The sequence below is a fragment of the Somniosus microcephalus genome, chromosome 8 (genome assembly GCF_052327205.1).
Source record: "Somniosus microcephalus isolate GS21.2 chromosome 8, FLI_Smic_1.0, whole genome shotgun sequence".
NCBI classification, from domain to species: domain Eukaryota; kingdom Metazoa; phylum Chordata; class Chondrichthyes; order Squaliformes; family Somniosidae; genus Somniosus; species Somniosus microcephalus.
In genome coordinates this window covers 22,669,475-22,690,284 of record NC_140994.1, presented here as the reverse complement: position 1 = coordinate 22,690,284, position 20,810 = coordinate 22,669,475, and the positions used below count along the sequence as shown (strand labels likewise).

The following is a 20,810-nucleotide window of genomic DNA, read 5'->3' as shown; positions in this document are numbered from 1 at the left end:
CAAATTTAAAGGGATGGGGTTAATTCAAGAGGAGCGTCACAACAGGGAGGCAAAACTTCTGAAAGACTTTAGAGCCTTAAACGGCATCTCAATCCATTAGCAGTCTGTGCCATGACTGAAGGGGCAGGAGACTGAGACAGGTAAAAAGGATGGAAAAGGAAACCCAAGGTGCAGGCATGAGCCCAGCACCCAAACTTGTTTATGGCTGAAGTCCAGATGGTGCTGCATAATAATGCAAAGAGGTGAAGTCAAGTTTCAGGCCACAGCTGACCGTTACGGTCACTGAATATGCCAGCTCTATGCTGCATGGTATCTGCAAGTATTCTTCTAGCTGATGGATCAAACCATTGCATCTACATCTCTGATGACCCCACAGTTATTGCCAACAACAGTTCACAGCCATAATGTCTTCAATACAGCAAAATCTCCGAAGGCATTTCACAGTTCAATGTCATACCCAAATAGAAGGGAAAATTAGGGAAGTGGATTGAAAGCGTGGTCAGAAAAGTAAGTTTAAGGCAGCTTTGTAAGGTGCGAACTCAATTAAAATCAAATGGATTGATGGTAAATCTATACCCATCCCTATAAACACCAATCTGATTGGCAACCAGATATATATAAAGTCCTTTGCTTTATCTCTATTTCTCTAATCTCTGGAAGTCACACATTAGTTTTAGTAAAATCGTATTATATTGCACCCACAATTGGTTCAATGTATTTTTGTTTGAATTTACTGGAGCTGATTTGAACTCCCAGCAGGAATGGACGGCAATTCCATCCAGAAGCGTGAGTCGGAGACTCGGCAGATTTTAACTGCTGTGCCTTATTTGAATCCTGTTGTGATGCGCTATCAATTACTCATAAAAGACTGAGAGTTAGAAGAGTAACTAAAGGCTTTTATTAACAACAGAATGGAGGTCTGCCTCGAGTGGTCGACCGGTCCAGGATACAAAGGGCTGGGGAGCAGTCACCTTTATACTAGGACCTGTGGGAGGAGTCAGCCGAGGCATGTCCAGGCATGTACACAGTGGAATACAAACAGGACAAACAGGAATACAAACAGTGGTTTACCACATTCACCCCTTGTTTAAAATTGAGTCCGGCGGGGTGAAGTGTATTAAAAGTTAGTGTATTGGAGTCTCTCCGGAGGTCTTGTCTGCCGCTGTGATCGGCGTGGCGACGGCAGGGGTAGTGAAGCTTCCGGCGTCGAGTCCAGCGTAGGCTGTGGCACAGGCGTGTCGTCCTCGTAGATGTCGAGCGGGTCGCGGGGCCCAGGCCTGCCGTCTGCTGGGGCTGGATATCGGATCGTGGGGGGGGGGGTGGTAGTGGGTAGTGGGTTACTGTGGTCCCCGAGGGTGCAAGGTCTCTTATGGAGACTGTGTCCTCCCGCCCGTCCGGGTATGCGATGTAAGCATACTGGGGGTTGGCGTGGAGGAGGTCGACCCTCTCGACCAGGGGGTCCGTTTTATGGGTCCTCACGTGTCTTCTCAGTAGGACCGGCCCTGGGGACGTCAGCCATGGCGGTAGCGATGTCCCTGATGTGGACTTCCTTGGGAAGACAAACATTTTCTCATGAGGGGTGGCGTTAGTGGCAGTGCAGAGCAGTGACCGAATAGAGTGGAGCGCATCGGGGAGCACATCCTGCCAGCGGGAGGTTGGAAGGCCCCTAGACTTTAAGGCTAGCAGGACGGCCTTCCAAACTGTCGCATTTTCTCTTTCCACCTGTCCGTTCCCCCGGGGGTTGTAACTGGTGGTCCTGCTTGTGGCAATACCCCTAGTTAGCAGGTACTGACGGAGTTCGTCGCTCATAAACGATGAGCCCCGGTCGCTATGGATATAGCTGGGGAAGCCGAACAGGGTGAAGAGGTTGTTCAGACATTTAATGACCGTGGCACTGGTCATGTCCGGGCAGGGGAAGGTGAACGGGAAACGGGAGTACTCATCAATAATATTGAGGAAGTACACATTGCGGTCGGAGGAGGGGAGAGGCCCTTTAAAATCAACGCTCAGGCGCTCGAAGGGGCGAGTGGCTTTTATCAGGTGGGCCCTGTCTGGTCTATAAAAGTGCGGTTTGCACTCAGCGCAGACTTGGCAGTTCCTGGTCATGGTCCTGACCTCCTCAATAGAGTAAGGCAGGTTGCGGGCCTTGATGAGGTGGAAGAACCTGGTGACCCCCGGGTGGCAGAGGTCATTGTGGAGGACCCGTAGTCTATCGATCTGCGCGCTGGCGCAGGTGCCACGCGATAGCGCATCCGGGGGTTCATTTAGCTTCCCGGGCCGGTACAAGATCTCGTAGTTGTAGGTGGAAAGTTCGATTCTCCACCTCAAGATCTTGTCATTTTTGATTTTGCCCCTCTGCTTGTTGTTAAACATAAAAGCAACTGAACGTTGGTCAGTGAGCAGGGTAAATCGTTTTCCGGCCAGGTAGTGCCTCCAATGACGCACAGCCTCCACAATCGCCTGGGCCTCCTTCTCAACAGCGGAGTGTCTGGTCTCCGGGCCTTGGAGGGTTCGTGAAAAGAAGGCCACGGGTCTCCCCGCCTGATTGAGGGTAGCGGCCAGGGCAAAGTCGGACGCGTCGCTTTCCACCTGGAAGGGGATGGATTCGTCCACTGCGTGCATGGTGGCTTTGGCAATGTCCTCCTTGATACGGTGGAAGGCTAAGCGGGCCTCTGCCGTCAAGGGAAAAGAGGTGGACTTGATCAGCGGACGGGCCTTGTCCGCATAGTAGGGGACCCACTGGGCGTAATAGGAGAAAAACCCTAGGCACCTCTTCAGGGCCTTGAGGCAGTGGAAGTTCCATAAGGGGACGCATCCGGTCGGGGTCGGGGCCGATGACTCCGTGTTCCACAACACAGCCAAGGATGGCGAGGCGGTTTGTGCGGAATATGCACTTCTCCTTGTTATATGTCAGGTTTAGGAGTTGGGCGGTGCGGAGGAATTTTTCGAGGTTTGCGTCATGGTCCTGCAAGTCACGGCCGCAGATGGTCACATTGTCCAGATATGGGAAAGTGGCCTGCAACGCATTTTGATCTACCATCCGGTCCATCTCCCTTTGGAAGATGGAGACCCCGTTGGTGACGCCAAAGGGAACCCTAAGGAAGTGATAGAGGCGGCCGTTTGCCTCAAAGGCAGTGTACTGGCGGTCCTCAGGGCGGATGGGGAGCTGGTGGTACGCTGATTTCAGGTCAATGGTCGAGAAGACGCGGTACTGCGCGATCTGGTTGACCATATCAGCTATACGGGGGAGTGGGTAGGCGTCCAGCAGGGTGTAGCGATTTATTGTCTGGCTGTAGTCGATGACCAGGCGCTGCTTCTCGCTGGTCTTAACGACCACAACCTGGGCTCGCCAGGGGCTGGTGCTGCCCTCAATAATCCCTTCTTTCAGGAGCCGCTCCACTTCGGTTTTAATGAAAACCCTGTCCCCGGCACTGTATCGCCTGCTCTTTGTGGCAATGGGCTTACAGTCGGGGGTGAGGTTAGCAAACAGTGGTGGGGGGGTGACTCTGAGTGTGGAGAGGTTGCACCTGGTGCGCGGCGGGCAATTTGGAAGCTGCTGGCTGCGGACTGTGAGTGGGGGTAGGGGTCCACCGTACGCCATCGTAACACTTTTAAGGTGGCACTGAAAATCTAACCCCAGCAGGACGGCAGCGCAGAGGTCAGGCAGGACCAGAAGTTTAAAATGATCGTACACGGTCCCGTCTACTACGAGTGTCACCACGCAGTAGCCGCCGATGTCCGCCGACTGGGACTCGGAGGCCATAGAAATCCGCTGTTGCGCAGGCAGGACTGGGAGAGAGCAACGCCGCACCGTGTCGGGGTGGATGAAGCTCTCCGTGCTCCCAGAGTCAAAAAGGCAGATTGTATCGTGACCATTTACCTTAATGTCCATTGTGGAACTGGCCAGTTGGTGCGGTCTCGCTTGGTCCAGTGTAACGGATGCCAGCGTAGGGGTCGGTGTGTCGCTGCGGGTATCAGATGAGGCGGTGTCGGGGGCCTGCTGCGTCCCGGCTGTCGTCCAAGATGGCGGCGTCCATGATCCCCATGTGGCTGGAGGCGTCCAAAATGGCTGCCAAACCGGTGATTCGCACACGGCCGGGGAGGTCCAAAATGGCGGCCCGCATGGCCCACACGCGGCGCTGCTGGGGTTCGGGGTGGCTTTGGCCCTGCAGACGCTAGCGTAGTGTCCCTTCTTCCCGCAGCCCGAGCAGATCGCGTTTTTCGCCGGGCAGCGCGCTCTGGGGTGTTTTGCCTGGCCACAGAAGTAGCATTTCTGGCCTTGGGGCACTGCTGTCTGGCCTTGGGACACTGCTGCGGTAGTTGGGCCGTTGTTGGGGTGTGGCTGGGGTGGCACGGCGCTATGAGGCGGTCCTACCGTGTCCCAGGCTGTCATTCCCCGCGGCGTCCACGGTGCAGAGGAGTAGGCATCCATGCCCTGGTAGGCTGCATCCAACGATAGTGCGAGTTCAGAGGCCTTGTTGAGGTCGAGGTTACTCTGCTCCAACAGTCGCTGTCGTGTGTAATTGGATCTGTGGCCCGCTACAAAAGCGTCCCGGATAAGTTCCTCTGTGTACACGGCGGCCTTTACATCCTTACAACCACAGGCCCGGCCAAGCACAGACAGTGCCTGAAGGTATTCCACGGTCGATTCCCCAGGTTGTTGTTTACGACTCCCCAGGAGGTGCCTGGCGTACACTTCGTTCACTGGGCGCGTGTACTGGTCCTTGAGGAGCTTGATAGCATCCGCGTACGAGGTCGCGTCTTGGATGACCGAGTACACTCGGTGGTTCACTTTGGAGGTCAGGACATCCAGTTTGTCCTCGTCCGATTTGATTGCTTCGGAGGCGGTCAGGAATTTTTCGAAACACTTAAGCCAGTGAGTAAACTTGGTGGATGAGTCCGCCTCCCGATGATCTAAGTCCAGGCATGCTGGTGTGAGGATCTTCTCCATTATAAAAATGTTGTTAATAAAATTGATGCGCTATCAATTACTCATAAAAGACTGAGAGTTAGAAGAGTAACTAAAGGCTTTTATTAACAACAGAATGGAGGTCTGCCTCGAGTGGTCGACCGGTCCAGGATACAAAGGGCTGGGGAGCAGTCACCTTTATACTAGGACCTGTGGGAGGAGTCAGCCGAGGCATGTCCAGGCATGTACACAGTGGAATACAAACAGGACAAACAGGAATACAAACAGTGGTTTACCACATGTTGGTCGGCTGCTTGGCCGTTTCCATTGGAAAGCAGCAGCTGGTCGGCAGGGAAGGAGGAAAATCAGGTGACCCAGAGGCCACCCGCCAGCATTGGAAGACGGTTGCTGACAGAAAGGTAAGTCCGGGAAAGGGGGGGGGGGTGGGGTGGGGGGATGCGTTTGCAGGGTCTCATGGCTGGGAGTGGGGGTGTTTGAGGAGCCCTGGGACAGCAGAGACCTAGAGTTTCCTTGTGGAGCCAATTGGGGAGAGTTAAAATCACCCTGCTATGTTATACAATGATAGCGCATGTGTTACACTCAGGATAGCCCACATGGCAAGTTCCTGTTTTTGATCAGTTTGTGAGAAGGGAGCACCAAGCAGAGTTAAGATACTTCCCCAAGCAAAGAGGTAAAATGGAGAACATGTAATCCTCCACGTCATTAATGCACCGGGCTACTTTCTTGCAACCTTTGAGAGTGGCGAAGGCAGAAGTCTAAGACAAGGTTGTCTACCCATGTTCTCAATATTTTTGTAACTATAATAATACAATAATTTACTGAAGTTACAAATCCACATTTACAACTATCTGTACTTTTTCATGGAAACAGAGGCAAGCTAATTAAAACAAAATTAGGTATCTGTAACCTTTCTGAATACTGCAATATTTCTTGTTATACATTTACTACCTGGTTCTAATGCTTTAAAAAGTATACCCAGGTTATCAATTTTCTACCTCTTGTTAGTTGACAATAGACAGTTACCACCATGCTGAGGGAAGGTCATTATTCTTTGCAACCCATCCATCATCCCTTTACTTGGTTGAGTACTGTTAAAAAAATGTCTTTCTTTCAATAGAAGCATAGACTTCACTACCTAGGAATTCTAATGAAGTTCTGTAATGGAGCTCCAGATTGGACCAAATGCAGCTCAGATAGCCAGACCATCACTTTACAGCACTCATGAAAATGACTTATCCAACATGTAAAGTCATTAACATATATAATAAATATAACTAAATAAATAAATAATACATTTTGCACCAGCTCAAGTGGAACATTTGAGAGTTTGGTGGTTAGGGATTTTGCACCTGTAATGGCAAACTGCCCCTAAGCAGTAAGAAGAAAAGTCATCCCCAGTATATATAAGCCAGGTTTAGGACTTAAACCAGATGAAATGTAGCACTGCACAAACACATGCAGCCCTAAGCCAAGCACACTTCAGAACACAGTAACACTCATGTCAAACCACCAACCATTCCATCCGCTGCGCAATGTAGAGCAGCATGAAATAACTAGGGCTAGATTCAGTCGGGCTGATTTTAACTGTTGGCCGCCCATTATACACCCCACTCAATTTTCCTTTCCATCAAAGCCAGGCGGAGTGTATAATGGGCGACTGTTCCACTTTCACCCATTTTCCGCCACTACTGGAAGTTAAAATCAGCCCCATTATATTTCAGCTGTGAATTACAGAAAATAAAATCACTCATCAGGAGTTGTGTGATATATGTAACTCAATGTTTTATTCCAGGATGTGTGCTGCAATTTATCGACCAATTTTTCTCCCAGCCCTCATGTCTGTCTTTATTATAATGTAAAACTGGTTATTTTCCACATTAAAAATTTCATTTTTATAGAAATTAACTGGCCTATGGAAATATAATTACTGTGAAAATACCCAGCTACAAAGTGCATTCTGGAAAGCAGAAGTTGATGCATGATTTAAAATTTAGAGTGCAAATATGGAACCCCTCACCAAATGTTTATTGTATGCAATCATCACCGCAACAAAATATTTATAAACATTGGATAATCTTAAAGAACATGAATAAATGTCACAGCAGGGGAGTGAGTGATGCAATACTATTAAAAGATCATTCACACAGCAGATTATTTTTCACTAAAATAGAAAAGCCAAAGAGACTGGACGGCAGTCTCTTAGTACATTGCCTTTTCACTTCCAGGACACAGTTCAAATAGTGTGCAGACTAACTGGATGAAAGTCTCCTCTTTCTGTGATTGCACTGGTACTAACTAAAATGCGATTGGACAGCCTCAACCCAGGTCTGAACAAGCAAGAGTCCTCAACACAAGTGTGCCAAAAATGAGCAATGATTTGAAAATCTCCCTCAGAGGCCAGAAGATGGCTGCTATGAGCAATGGAAAAATCCCATCTTGTGTCACAGGGGATGCTTTTCTCAGATATGGGTTACGGGCAGCACGCTGTTGCAGCAGAATAAAGGGAGCATTACTCTTCAATTTAGGAGTGCTCGCGTGTTAATGCTAAACTATCTTAGCATGAAAACCTTCACCTTGGGCACAAAAATTTGGAATAAAAAGTTAATTTGTTCAAATCAGCACATTATGGATCAACAATGAAAAATAATACTGGAAAATTGTGAATTTTCTCTGAGGTCAATGAGGCCCCCAGAACACTGCAATGTTCTGTACCATTCTACTTATACCAATTCAAATGAAAAGTTAGAGCACGATGCATGATGGATTGTTTCTGTAGAGTAAATAACAATTCTGCTTCTGGAATGATGTGACCATTCAGGTTTTTTTCCCACTTTATAAGAGCTCACTAACAGTGCCTCAGTAACCTGACACCTTAGCAACAACACTATCATGTGACCCAATCAGAGTTCAGTATGTCAGGAAAAAAAAGGCAAGCAGTATTCTGCATACAGATTTTCTGGTTAAAGTAGGTCAGACATCTACAGTACTTGCATTTTGCAAACACGTTGCTTCTTCTGTCAGGGAAGTTAAAAGCCTTTCTCAAAGTTAAAACTGGTAACCGCCTTCCTTATTGTATTGTAAGAGTCAGATCTTATGACTCAGGTTTTAGAAATTAAAAATTACATACAATTTAATATATATATCAAAATAAAATCTTCATGCCCATTACTAGTTTACACAAGTGTGTGACAGTCTTTTTCGTAAGTGACTTACCGGTTCTTTTCTAATTCATTGTGTGTAGATCTGCAAGACAGAAATTTAGCAGTTATTTTGAAAGCTTTTTTAAAACATCTTTATCTTGTAAACTTGTCACATTTAAACTTAATGAACCTGTGTTTTTGTTTGTTCCTCCAATATTCTTCCCTTCTCTCCTGAAGGTGCTGACTCGCGTGTGCCACTTGCCCTTTATCTTATCCAATCTGACCCGTCCATCGGAGCTGATTGAGCGTGGTCAGAGCTTCGATGCTGGGGATGTTGGCCTGAGCAAGAACACTGACGTTGGTGCATTGTCCGCATGCCTGATACGAGACTCCCAAAACAAGCGCTCTACTCGGAGCTCCGGCACGGCAAGAGAGCCCCAGGTGGGCAGAGGAAACGCTTCAAGGACACCCTCAAAGCCCCCTTGAAAAAGTGTAACATCCCCACCGACACCTGGGAATCCCTGGCCCAAGACCGCACAAAGTGGAGGAGAAGCATCCAGGAAGGCGCTGAACACCTCGAGTCTCTTCGCCGGGAGCAAGCGGAAGCCAAGCATCAACCCAAGCACCCCACCCACCCGCCCCTTCAACCACCGTCTGCCCCACGTGTGACAGAGACTGTAGGTCCCGCATTGGACTCATCAGTCACCTGCGAGCTCATTTTTAATGTGGAAGCAAGTCATCCTCGGTTCCGAGGGACTGCCTAAGAGAAGAGATCTTATCCAAGTGGCCATTCTTATACCTAAAGAGTGTCAGTAGGCTATTGGATCATGGGAGACACCACTGCTGAGCCTGATCCTGTCTTCACATAACATCTACGCGTGCAGGAGCCACTGGACAGCAATCATCGGCAGGAATTCAGACCGATTTTTGTTCTGTCCCTAAACCAGGGATGCTGAGGCCAGGTGGAGTGCTGCAACTGGGATCAGATAACTCATCACAGACCAAAGATTGAATGTGGGACCTTCCTGTTCTGAAGTGGGAGTTGATTTCCCTATTTATTTATACAAAGAGCATGGTTTGCTATGGTTAGAATCTAATACTAATAATGTTATTCCTTTTTATAAAAGCACAAAATAGCCAGAGAAACAAAATGCCAAAAGAAATCTGTGAATTCCAAAGTCCCGCTGCGAATCATGGGAGAAAGACACCTACCCCTGGCGACAGGGGGAATGGCCAATAAGACGTCAACAGTAGAATAAAAACATTCTTGCATTTGAATGTGCATGGGAACGTCATCAAGAAAGGCTTCCAAGAACAAAAAAACAAGCAGGGAGGCTTCTAGCTACATACCGCCCCTCGATTAGACCACAACATCATGATCTGCAGCAAAAGTGTAGAGTTACACACAAAGCAATGTATAGATTTCTTCGAGCTATTTAAGTAACTTAAGTGAAACATTCACTTACACGGATGAATTCATGAATGTATCATTTGAGCAAATGTTCAAACTAGCTAATATCTGAGGGATGACAAGTTGAATATCACAAAATAAACTCTACTTATCACCTATCAAAAAAGAGTGCACCAAAACAGAACTTTAAGAATGTATTTCAATATAAGCAATATGTATTCATTTTTTCCAACAATTTCTCACCACAAAAAGGTCATCGCCCCATGGTGGGGTACAATTTCAAGGGCACCAATAGCTCTCTGGTACCTAGCCTGTGACCATGCTTCATGTGTGAATCTTGATAATGAGTAGCAGGTATTCAAGGATGAGGGCTTTAGAGCTGAGCCCAATCCTGCCCTCACCTAATGCCTGCAAAGATTATTTGTTTGTGTTAGTCATCAAAGCTCAGCCCTATCCTGCTCTCACTTGATATCTAACATACAAGCTCATTATGGCACTGGTTACTGGTCAGTGCTCAGAAGCAGGTACCTTGAATGATTTCTCACCCTTTCCTAGCTTGGCGCGCGGAGTCCAACTGCAGCAATCCCAATACCACCTTTACTGAGATCACAGTCTTGGGATGGAATGTGGAATCTTTCTGGTCTGGACAGCTCAGTACCGCACTAGTGAATTTACCTGCTGAGCCATAAAAATAAGACTTGCATTTATGTAGCGCATTTCACGACCTCAGGACGTCCCAAAGTGCTTGACAGCCAATTTGAAGTGTAGTCACTGTTGTAAAGTAGGAAATGCAGCAGCCAATTTGCACACAGCAAGCTCCCACAAACAGCAATGTGATAATGACCAGATAATCTGTTTTTAGTGATGTTGATTGAGGGATAAATATTGGCCAGGGCACCAGGATAACTCCCCTGCTCTTCTTCGAAATAGTGCCAAGGGATCGTTTACGTTCACCTGAGAGAGCAGATGAGGCCTCGGTTTAACATCTCATCCGAAAGACGGCACCTCTGACAGTGCTACACTGGAGTGTCAGCCTAGATTTTTGCGCTCGAGTCTCTGGAGTGGGACTTAAACCCACAACCTTCTAACTCAGTGGCGAGTGTGCTGCCCACTGAGCCACGGCTGACACTGGGGGTGGGGGAGCCCATTCAAATTCTTTAACTGACTGAAAATTAAATAAACGACTCAATGGGTCTAAATTCATAAGCGTCCAAAACCAGGTGGTATTCTGGCGGTGTGCACCAACGGTGCTTCAGAACAGAGAGAACCGTCCTAACTTCTTCCTGGGCCTCGTCATAATTCAGGCAAGCTACGAGTGTCAATCAGGTGCCCAGACGCAGCTTACCTGTCGGGTGCTAACCAATTTCGGCCAGCGCTGAGGCCCACAGGCAAGTCCGGAGGGGGGAGGCAATTGACCAGCAATGGCCCGCAGTTGTGTTGTGGAGTTAGGAGTAGCATTCCAGCTCCTTTCAACTCCACAAAACATTTCTGAAAGACTTTTGAGCGGCCTCCTGCTGTCCCTTTACGACCATTGGTTACGTCGCTCAAGACTCAGAAATACTAGTCAGAACTTTGACTAATGGAGCTTCATTTCAATATTGAGTTAGGCCACCAACAAAAGGCCTCGACCAATTTAGCAGTGGCCCGAAGGTGCAGATCGGGCACAGGCTCTGCTGAATTGGTTTATGGGGTTAAAATTGGCGCAATGTTGTTGAATTTATGACCCAATACTTTCTTGTCGATAACAGACATAATATGGTACAGTCTGTTAGCCAATCCATACCTACTCTACCTAAGATTTATGTACAGTAATTTAGCCAACAAATCTTATTTCAATTCTTCAGTTTATTAGTTTAGCATTAAAGCACCTGCATTTCACTTTAAAATTTACAGTCTCTTGTTAACAACAAGAAAAACAACTTGCATTTCTACAGCCTTTAATGTAGAAAAATGTCCTAAGGCACTTCAGAGAAGACAAAATGAATTGACAACGAGCCAGAGAAGGAGATATGAAGAGGGGCAACTAAAAGCCTAGTCATAGAGGTATGTTTATGGAGAGTTTTAAAGGAGGGGAGGTGGAGAGTTTTAGGGAGGGAATTCCAGACCTTAGGGGCTAGTTGCCAAAGGTACAACAGCAAATGGTTTGAAGGAAGTGGGGTTGCGTACGAGGCCAAAGTTGGAAGAAGTTACAGAGTAGGAAGAGGCAAGGCCGTGAAGGGATTTGAACATGAGGATGCGAATTTTAAATTGGAGGCATTGGTGGAACCAGTAGCCATAGCGAGCACATGGGTGATGGGCGAGTGGAACTTGGTGCAGGATAGAAATTGGGCGAGTTTTGGATGAGCTCAAGTTTACGGAGGGTGCAAGGTGGGAGGCCGACCAGGAGAGCGTTGGAATAGTGGAGTCTAGAGGTAACAATGGTGTGGATAAGGGTTTCAGCAGCAGCTGAGCAGAGCTGAGATGGGGCGGAGACAGGCGATGTTATGGAGGCAGTCTTGGTGATGGAGAGGATATGGGGTCAGAAGCTCAGCTTAGGGTCAGTTAGGATGGCAAGGTTATGAACAGTCTGGTTCAGTCTCAGACAGTGGCCAGGGAGAGGGATGGGGTCGGTGGCTAGGAACTAGAGTTTGTGACGGGGACCAAAGACAATGGCTTAAAAGGTCATGCCATAGAACATGGTGCATAAAGCTTCTAAGTATTCAGTGGAATAACTAATACATAACTAAAACAACAGAACTCCACGCTGAACTAATAGCTTTTGATAATCAGGCATCAGTTTAGCCATCTTATTAGTTAGCAATGAACTCAAACTTTACTAGTTGGCACCTAAAAATAATCATCTGAGGCTTCACCTACCACTTAAATGCACTGTATGGCATACTGCAGATGAGAAGATCCCTGGTCCAGTTTCTGTTCTGTGCTGAGTTAGCAGATTTAACGGTGGTGCTGATAGGTGTGCTACAATTGAGCTGGATTAGGGAGGGGAATAAAATCAGCTGTGGTTGCTGCTTTTGATTGCTTTCAAGTTTTTCAATGAAAAGTGTTTGCGTGGATGTTTGGTGAGGGCAGGATTGATCTGAACTACGATACCAGCCACAGTGAATTGGCGAACAGCATTTACTGTCTCGGGTCACAGATGAGGTACAGGAAACTCTTTTTTTATCCGGCACCAACAGGACGCCGGTTGATCAAAAAATCCGGATTACAGAGGGGCATACTTAACCAAGGTACGAGAGCCCCGTACACGGCCACAGGTGCAGGAGTCCCGGTTACACGGCCACAGATCCAGGAGTCCTTGTTGCACGGCCACAGGTGCAGGAACCCCGGTTACACGGCCACAGAGCCAGGAACCCCGGTTACATGGCTACTAATATATAGTAAAACTTACCTGAACCTACTCCTGAATTTTGCCGGTTAAGAGAGATTTCCGGATATTTAGGTGCCGGGTAAAAGAGAGTTTCCTGTATTTAGATGAGACTTAGCCCCCATTGAACTGTACCATAGCAGAAGTTAGTGCCTGCCCCAGGAGAAGTGGCAAAATTTGAGGTGAAAAATATCAAATGCATACGTGAATGACACCTGACTAGTGAGACTCCTTATGCATTGTGTTTATTTTGAGTTTGGCAAGTTTTGGCATCACCTTTACACCAAGAAAAATGAACCCCTCTGTTATACTGGAAGTGGGAGGGACAGACACACCACAACCTGTTTTAGCCATGCATGTCTTGACATGTACTATAAAGCACTGAGTTTGCACTATATTGCAATTTGAAAACTAAAACCTCTAATTTAAAAAACCCAGATTATTTTTAGTTGCAATATTGCCTTTCATCTTGAGCATGTAGTCAAAACATTTCCATAATCTACATACCACAGAGTAATGATTATTTAGTCATAAACGCTCCTTCATGTTTTTTATGTTACACCATGTAGCAAGAAACATCTGATTCCAAAAAAATTAAACAAATAGAAATTGAACAGGTGAGCAGTTTGAATGTTTACTTAAAAATAGCCAGTTTCAAGCCACTCTTTGAATTGTGTTTATTTGAATGAAACAATAAATATTATTTAGGGGGAGCAAAACAATTGTGTGCATCACAATGAGGGTTCATTAAATTTGACTCACAAATTTCCATGACCTCAACCATAAAATGTCTATTTTGCTCGAGACCACAGAACTAGTTAAAACATATAAAGAATTGAATGCAAGGCCCTGATCCTGCAATTAATTATACCGCACGATTTCCCTAACAAGCAGCGCATACAAGAAACTACAACTGAAATAATTAGGTCTCTTCGAATTTTTAATAGTTTATGTACATTAAATTTTTTAAACTGTAAATTATTTTACTGTACATTGCAAGTTCACGGGTGGGGGCGGGGGGGGGTGGAATTGATGAACTATCCTTACAGGTAAAAGGACAGGAGATAAAATTCAGATTCCTGTGAAATATATCGGTATTTCCGTGGCCCCCCTTTTTACACTTCACATCACTGTTTTCAAAACTGTAAATCTGACAATCAGCTGATTACAGATGGCGCTCGAAACCCTTTTTTCCCCCCCATAAAAAAATTAGCACTGCATTTTCTTTTCCCTCCAACACTTTGCACTGTTCACCACACACACATTTTTGCAAGAGGAAAACCTTTACGTGTATTTGAAAAGTTTGATGTACTTTTCAGTCACAGCTGCAGTCGGGTTTGAAAAAGAAATAAAAAATATATAAAATGGCGGGTACAGTCAGTGGCAACCACATAAACAGCGCTGGGCTTTCATTTACCCCCGACTTCAATCCACTTTTTTTTTCTATGACACGCATATTTATCAAGAAATTAAATAGACAGGCACAATATATATTGTTTTACCTATTGCTCGAATTCTTTTTGGTTTTCATTTTCTTCCTCGTCGCCTCGACATTGCAGGGTAACGTCGAGGCATATCCGTGCTCAGCTTCTGAAAGGAAAACAAAAAACAAGTTCACGCTCGTATTTTTGTTTTTTTAGATGTATTATTGCAGTTTATTTTTTTTTAATGTAAATATTTAGAGCGAGCGATATTTTTTGTACACGTTAGAGGGGAGGGGGTTGTTGCTGTTTGCTGCTTCTTCCACTGCGGTTAATGGCAGTTGGAACTCCTGGCGATTTGAATTTTTTTTAATATAATAAATAAATAATAATTTATCGGATTTCTTTATTCGCAAATCCCGGGCATGTTCTTGTTTTTTTTTGTTTACCTCGATCTCTCCTCTCTAAATAGTCGGCTGCTTCTATCAGTCTCTGGATGTTGATTAATTGTACTGCGTTCATTATTTATAATTCGGTCGTGTGTGTATTATATATATAGATATATATAATATAATTTTTTATATATATACACACACATACATGTAAAAAAGTAAAAAGGGGTGGATTTTTTTTTTAAAGAGAAAAAAAATACTTAAATTAAAAAATGAAAGGTTAAAAAAAGGGGGAAAAAAGCGAGCGATGTGCGATCAGCCGAGCCTCCTCTCACTCTCTCAGTCCAAGTTTGTTTACCTCAGGATATATCGAGGAGGACGGCTCCCATAGAGCCGCTCCATTGCGCAGGCGTCCATCACCGCTATGCTCTCCCTCCCTCTCTCACTTCGCCCGCCCGCGCTCAGAGCACGCCGGGAAATGTAGTTCTTCTTCACGCCCGTCCGCTGACTCGAGCGAGGTCGGCGGACTGCAATTCCCACAATGCCCCCGCAAATGACATCGCGCCGGCCCGCCCGATCTGCCAGCGACCCGGCAACACGTGACGTCACAGAAGGCGTGTGGCTTTTCTGGTTGGTGGAGCTCCGCCGGAGATGGGGGGCGGGGTCAACTGTGTGACGTCTGCAGGTCCAGCCGCCGCCAATCGGTGGCTCGGCTTTTTTTTTCTATAAACATGTGAAAAGCACATGTCGGCGAGCGCATCCGGGTGTCACCAGGGACGCTGGCGTGCGTGCGGCAGCGGGAAATTTAAAAGACAAAGGCGGCGCCAGCCTGCACGGAAGCAACGCTGCGGGGTGCACAGGTGGGTTCCATTCACTCTTATACAAGTGGAAGTTTGTGTCTACAATACAATTTGTTACTGAAGGTAACGAATGCATTAATATTGAAATAACAACAGAAAATGCTGGAAAAACTCAGCAGGTCAGGCAACATCCGTGGAGAGAAATTTGAGTTAGCGTTTTGGGTCAAACCCTTCTTCAAAACTGAAAAGAAAAGAAGATAGATCGGAGGCAGGGCTGCCTCCGACCTATCTTTTCTTTCCAGTTTTGAAGAAGGGTTCGACCCAAAACGTCAACTCAAATTTCTCTCCACGGATGTTGCCTGACCTGCTGAGTTTTTCCAACATTTTCTGTTGTTATTTCGGATTTCCAACATCCACAGTATTTTGCTATCGCATTAATATTGAAAACTTTGTTGCAGTAAGTTGGATAGCTCGATTTTTAGATCCGTCAAAACAAAGACTGGACTATCCTTATAATCAGTATAAGAAAAGAAAAAAAGACTTGCATTAATATAGCGCCTTTCACGATCACAGGACGTCCCCTTTACAGCCAATGAAGTACTTTTTGAAGTGTAGTCCCTGTTGTAATGTAGAAAATGCAGTAGACAATTTGCACACAGCAAGCTCCCACAAACAACAATGTGATAACGACCAGGTAATCTGTTTGTGATGTTGATTGAGGAATACATTTTTGGCCCAGACATAACTCCCCTGCTCTTCTTTGAATTAGTGCTATGGGATATTTTACACCCACCTGAGGCCAGACAGGGCCTCGGTTTAACTTCTTATCTGAAAGACAGCACCTCCGACCGTGCAGCATTCCCTCAATACGGCACTGGAATGACTGCCTAGATTTTTGTGCTCGAGTCTCTGAACCCACAACCTTCTGACTCTGAGGCAATGGTGCTACCCACTGAGCCACAGCTGACACACAAAGAAAGTTACTTAGTCAAAACTGGAAGCAAACCACTAGTTTATGTAAAATGAAAATAGGAAATGCTGGAAATACCAGTTCTATATTAAATTTGATGCTAATGCACATTTGGCAGTTTAGCTCAATTGGCAGCACTCTTGCCTTTTAGACAGAAGGTTTGTACTTTTCTTCAGATGAGATATTAAACTGAACCACTCTTATGCCCGTTCCAGTGATTCAGGTAGATCTTAAAGATCCTGTGACATTTTCTGGATGCTGGCCAACATTCCAACTTCAACTAACAGCACAAAAACAGATTAACTGGTCCTGCATCTCATTGCTATGCTATGTTGTGTTTGCGTACATGATATGCGATGTATGAGAGATGTGATGTATATCTACAAAAGTCTTCAGACAGTGATCTCTAAAGATATTTGTAGCCCATAGTTGGTGGTGGTTTTTGGAATCCTGTTTACAATAGTTAAGAGAGCACCTAATCAATGAACAACAAAGAGGTTGTGAATATTTTAAATGTTGATTTTACTTTTGGAAGTGTCTTTGATGTCAACAGGCTGGTGCTGAGCCACAACTTCTCAAAGGCATTATTATTATTATTTTACATAAAAGCTAAATCATCAACAGTGACCCATGACTACCCACATCCAAAAAAACACAACAGAACTGATTTTTATTTGTGTACGCAGAGAAAATGAGAGATGTTTTCAGCTCTTGAGCACTATTTTGTTCCAAATGTTTGTATCTGTACCCAGTCCTGCTGCAAATGTATTTTCAATAGGAAATTGAAACTTTTCAACCATATTTTCGCTAATTGGTCCTGCTATGGCATGGGAAGTTTTGCTAGCTGGAGAGTTGGAAGTGATTTTTAGATATTCTTTGGAGCACAGTGGATATTTGTGCTCTTTAGCCCTCTTGTTATGTGTAATTCTTCAGCCTCCATCCAGGAAGTTAATTAATGAAATGCATGTACATTTGAATAGCTACTTAATTTTGTTGTGATTCATGTTATTATCACAGTACATATGGATTGTCAAAATTATGTATAAATCATAATCAGTTTATACAACAATGTATATGTCAGATGTCACTCTTTAGCTCCAAAACAATGTAAAGGAAAAAAAGTATTTAAAAATGGGATAGAAAGCCAGACATGTCCTGCTTGTTTTTTCTGACCTTGATAACATGGCCTTAGCCCAGGGGCAGGAGCTGGGGGTTTATAAGCAGTTGTCAATGTAGACACGTATCTCAGCAATTAGCCTCTAATTGGCCACACAATGTGCCTATTTAGCCAATTTCTTTGCAGGATTAAGCCAATTTTCAGAACACTCTTGCAAATCTCCTAAGGCTGCTTTAGAAGCAGCAATACTGGAGGTTTGAAAGAAGGAGGACACTAGTCTGGCCTACTGAAGGATGAGAAAATATGTTTAAAAATGGGAATGACGAAGCAATTTCATTTTTTTAAACATGTTAATATGCAGTTAGATTTTCACATTATAATGGGCAATCAGGGTACTACAATGAACCTCACTGTCCCTATGCAGGAGAAGGAAAAAAACAGACCTAGTGACTTCTGCTAAAAATTGCGTACGTGTGGATATTGGGTGAGAATAAAGAAAAAAGACTTGCATTTATATAGAGCCTTTCACGACCGCCGGACATCCCAAAGCGCTTTACAGCCAATGAAATTCTTTTTGGAGTGCCGTCACTGTTGTAATGTAGGAAACGTGGCAGCCAATTTGCACACAGCAAGCTCCCACAAACAGAAATGTGATAATGACCAGATAATCTGCTTTTTAGACATTGATTGAGGGATAAATATTGGCCAGGACACCGGGGAGAACTCCCCTGCTCTTCTTCAAAATAGTGCCATGGGATCTTTTACGTCCACCTGAGCGAGCAGAAAGGGCCTTGGTTTAATGTCTCATCTGAAAGACGGCACCTCCGACTGTGCAGCACTCCCTCAGCACTGCACTGGAGAGTCAGCCTAGATTTTTGTGCTCAAGTATCTGGAGTGGGACTTGAACCCACAACCTTATTAGGATCAGGCTCTGCGGTAATACCTCTTCCAGTTAAATAGCCTGCCAACGTTCACGTTCCAGGCTCTTGCATGAATGGCCACTTGGATGAAGTAATGACTGACTGCCAGCTCCTGTGGGAGTGTGCCCTAGGACAGTGTTGTCCAATAGAAATTGCTGACTAACCAGAGGTTGTACCTACGGCTACACCGCTTTAGCCACATGCACTAATTTTAGTAGAAAATGCCTCACACACACTCACACAATACAGGTAAATGTGCTTCACGTGTATATTTACATAACATCCACCACCATTCAGCAACTATGGAAATAAAGCACTCTGATCAAAAAACACTTGCACACTGCTTTTCATCTCGTTTTACCAACAAATGCACAAAAAATTAAAGTTCACGTGAGTATACTATGTGAATATGAGTATTGAGATCACGTGCCAAACGACAGTGTCTATTACTCATTTTTTATTTACTAATCAGAAAAGCAATTATCCACATCTGGATTCCCAATTAGCCACATTGACGAACGTATTGTCCTACCGTGAGTCTGAATTTTCAAGAAGAAGAATTAAGGAAATAAAAATGCTAATTTAGACAATGATTTATTAATACCAGTTCAACCTGTGCGTCAACCAATTACACTATGTCTCCCATTCTAAATACATTTTTGTTGTCTGTTCAGGCCCTGCAGACACTGAGCACCTGCTGTAGGCCTCGGCCTGTGGCTTTCAGGAGCAGTCACTAGGAGTTGTTTTAAGCCTGGCCTAGATTAATTTTTCTCTTTTCTTTCCCCCCCCCCCTTCATCTCTGTGGGGAAACAGTTTTTTTTTTTAAACTTTGACTTTGGGCAATATCGAACCCACTGCCCGTTCTATATCTCTCCCAATGTTTTATTTCCATTGACCTCAGAATGGAGGCATGAACCCAAGTGTTACTACACTGGCACCAATGCGCATATTTTTTTTTTGTAAATACACCTTCGGTTTCTCAATTATATTGCAAGTGCGATGTCGTTTTGCTTCACCCACATTACGGATATAGTATAAATGCAGCCTAAATCCTGGAATAGGGAATGTCACTATGCTCCCCTCTGGAGTCAGGCCTAGTCTTAACTCTGGACTTACACTATGCAGCTTTAGTGTAAAAATAAATTTGCCTCACACCAATGCTAAACTTAGTGTAAATGCACCCCTAGCTAAGGGCCACCGTGTAGTGCACCAACAAGGTTGAAGAGAGTAGGAGAGAAGAGGTAGATCAAGACGTAAAGAAAAAATAAAGAATAAGCAATGCCCTACTTGAGTTGCATATTTTTTGATATTCGAGGCCAGGTAGCTACAGATGCTGGATTTATAAACCCCTAGCGCTGGAGTGAAGTTCTGATGGTGGTCAGTACTCCAGCTTGAACACTGCCCGTATTGGGTTTGGTCAACTCTCATCCACGCTGCTAAGTAGCACAAATCGGCATGAAAACCATTACACTCTGGCCTGCCTGCTAATCTACAGAATATCACAAGGTTGTGCAGCCTCACTAGTAAGCAAACTACCAGACACTTAAATGATGGCCTGGTGAGATGACTGGACAGTGTATGGAGGGAGGGGGGCAAGTAATATTTGCAAGAACAAATTATGTCAAAAATATGTTGTTTTCCTCAATTGAATTCTAGCAAAATCAATAGTAATGGCCTTTTTACCATGACACATTTAATGCATTAGGATCATTTTAATAGTTGATGATGTAATGTAAGGAAGCAATCTTCTGAGATGCATACAATTACCATTTTAACTTGCCAAGAATTGAACAGTTGAAAAATCATGCAATTAGCTTGTAGTCATTTTGAAACAGCTAAAGCAAAAAAAACCTGGTTAGTTGGGTGAAGTCCGATTATACTTGATGATGAAGCATAACTCTAAACGGCACTAAACATATATCAATGTACTCTATATATCTTCCCCCCCACCCAACCCAACCCAATTACATATAGCAACCTTTGTTATTAGTAAATTGTGTATTCTATCAGGAGTCGACTGGACTGAGAGGAACAGGAAGCACTGGTTCTGTGTGTTAATAACTGGCCCGAGTCGGTTTAAGTTAAGCTTGTGTTCATCGGTAACCAGGGGCAGTAAGCACTTTTGGTACAAAGATCTCTCCCGTGCATCATCTTTAAGCGGGGGCTAAATGCACAAAAGCGTTATTGTTTGTTTTAGCCTGTTGTCATTGTGACATTTTACTAAAGCGTAACGTCCTACTGAGGAAAAAAAACAATCGAATTAATTTGTTTAAAAAAAAAATCAAATGTGCAGAATGCAGATAAATGTGACTGTTTATGGGTACATTGTTACCCGGGGGGGGGGG

At 44.9% G+C, this 20,810-nt stretch overlaps 1 protein-coding gene across 4 annotated transcripts in view; it reads right to left on the bottom strand.

The window, feature by feature from the left end:
* Window positions 1–20,810, bottom strand: part of mxi1 (max interactor 1, dimerization protein) — a 72,328-nt gene that overhangs the window by 49,941 nt on the left and 1,577 nt on the right. For 2 of the 4 annotated variants that reach the window (XM_085994343.1, XM_085994344.1), the window contains exons 1-3: window positions 14,716–14,992; window positions 14,348–14,435; window positions 8,144–8,173 (exon numbers count right to left, since the gene is read on the bottom strand). In XM_085994343.1, the coding sequence (XP_085850469.1) occupies window positions 8,144–8,173; window positions 14,348–14,435; window positions 14,716–14,788 (191 nt within the window). In that variant the 5' untranslated portion in view covers window positions 14,789–14,992. Of the gene's footprint in view, window positions 1–8,143; window positions 8,174–14,347; window positions 14,436–14,715; window positions 14,993–20,810 lie in introns of those variants that run through there. The other 2 variants (XM_085994342.1, XM_085994341.1) reach the window with 1 other exon arrangement.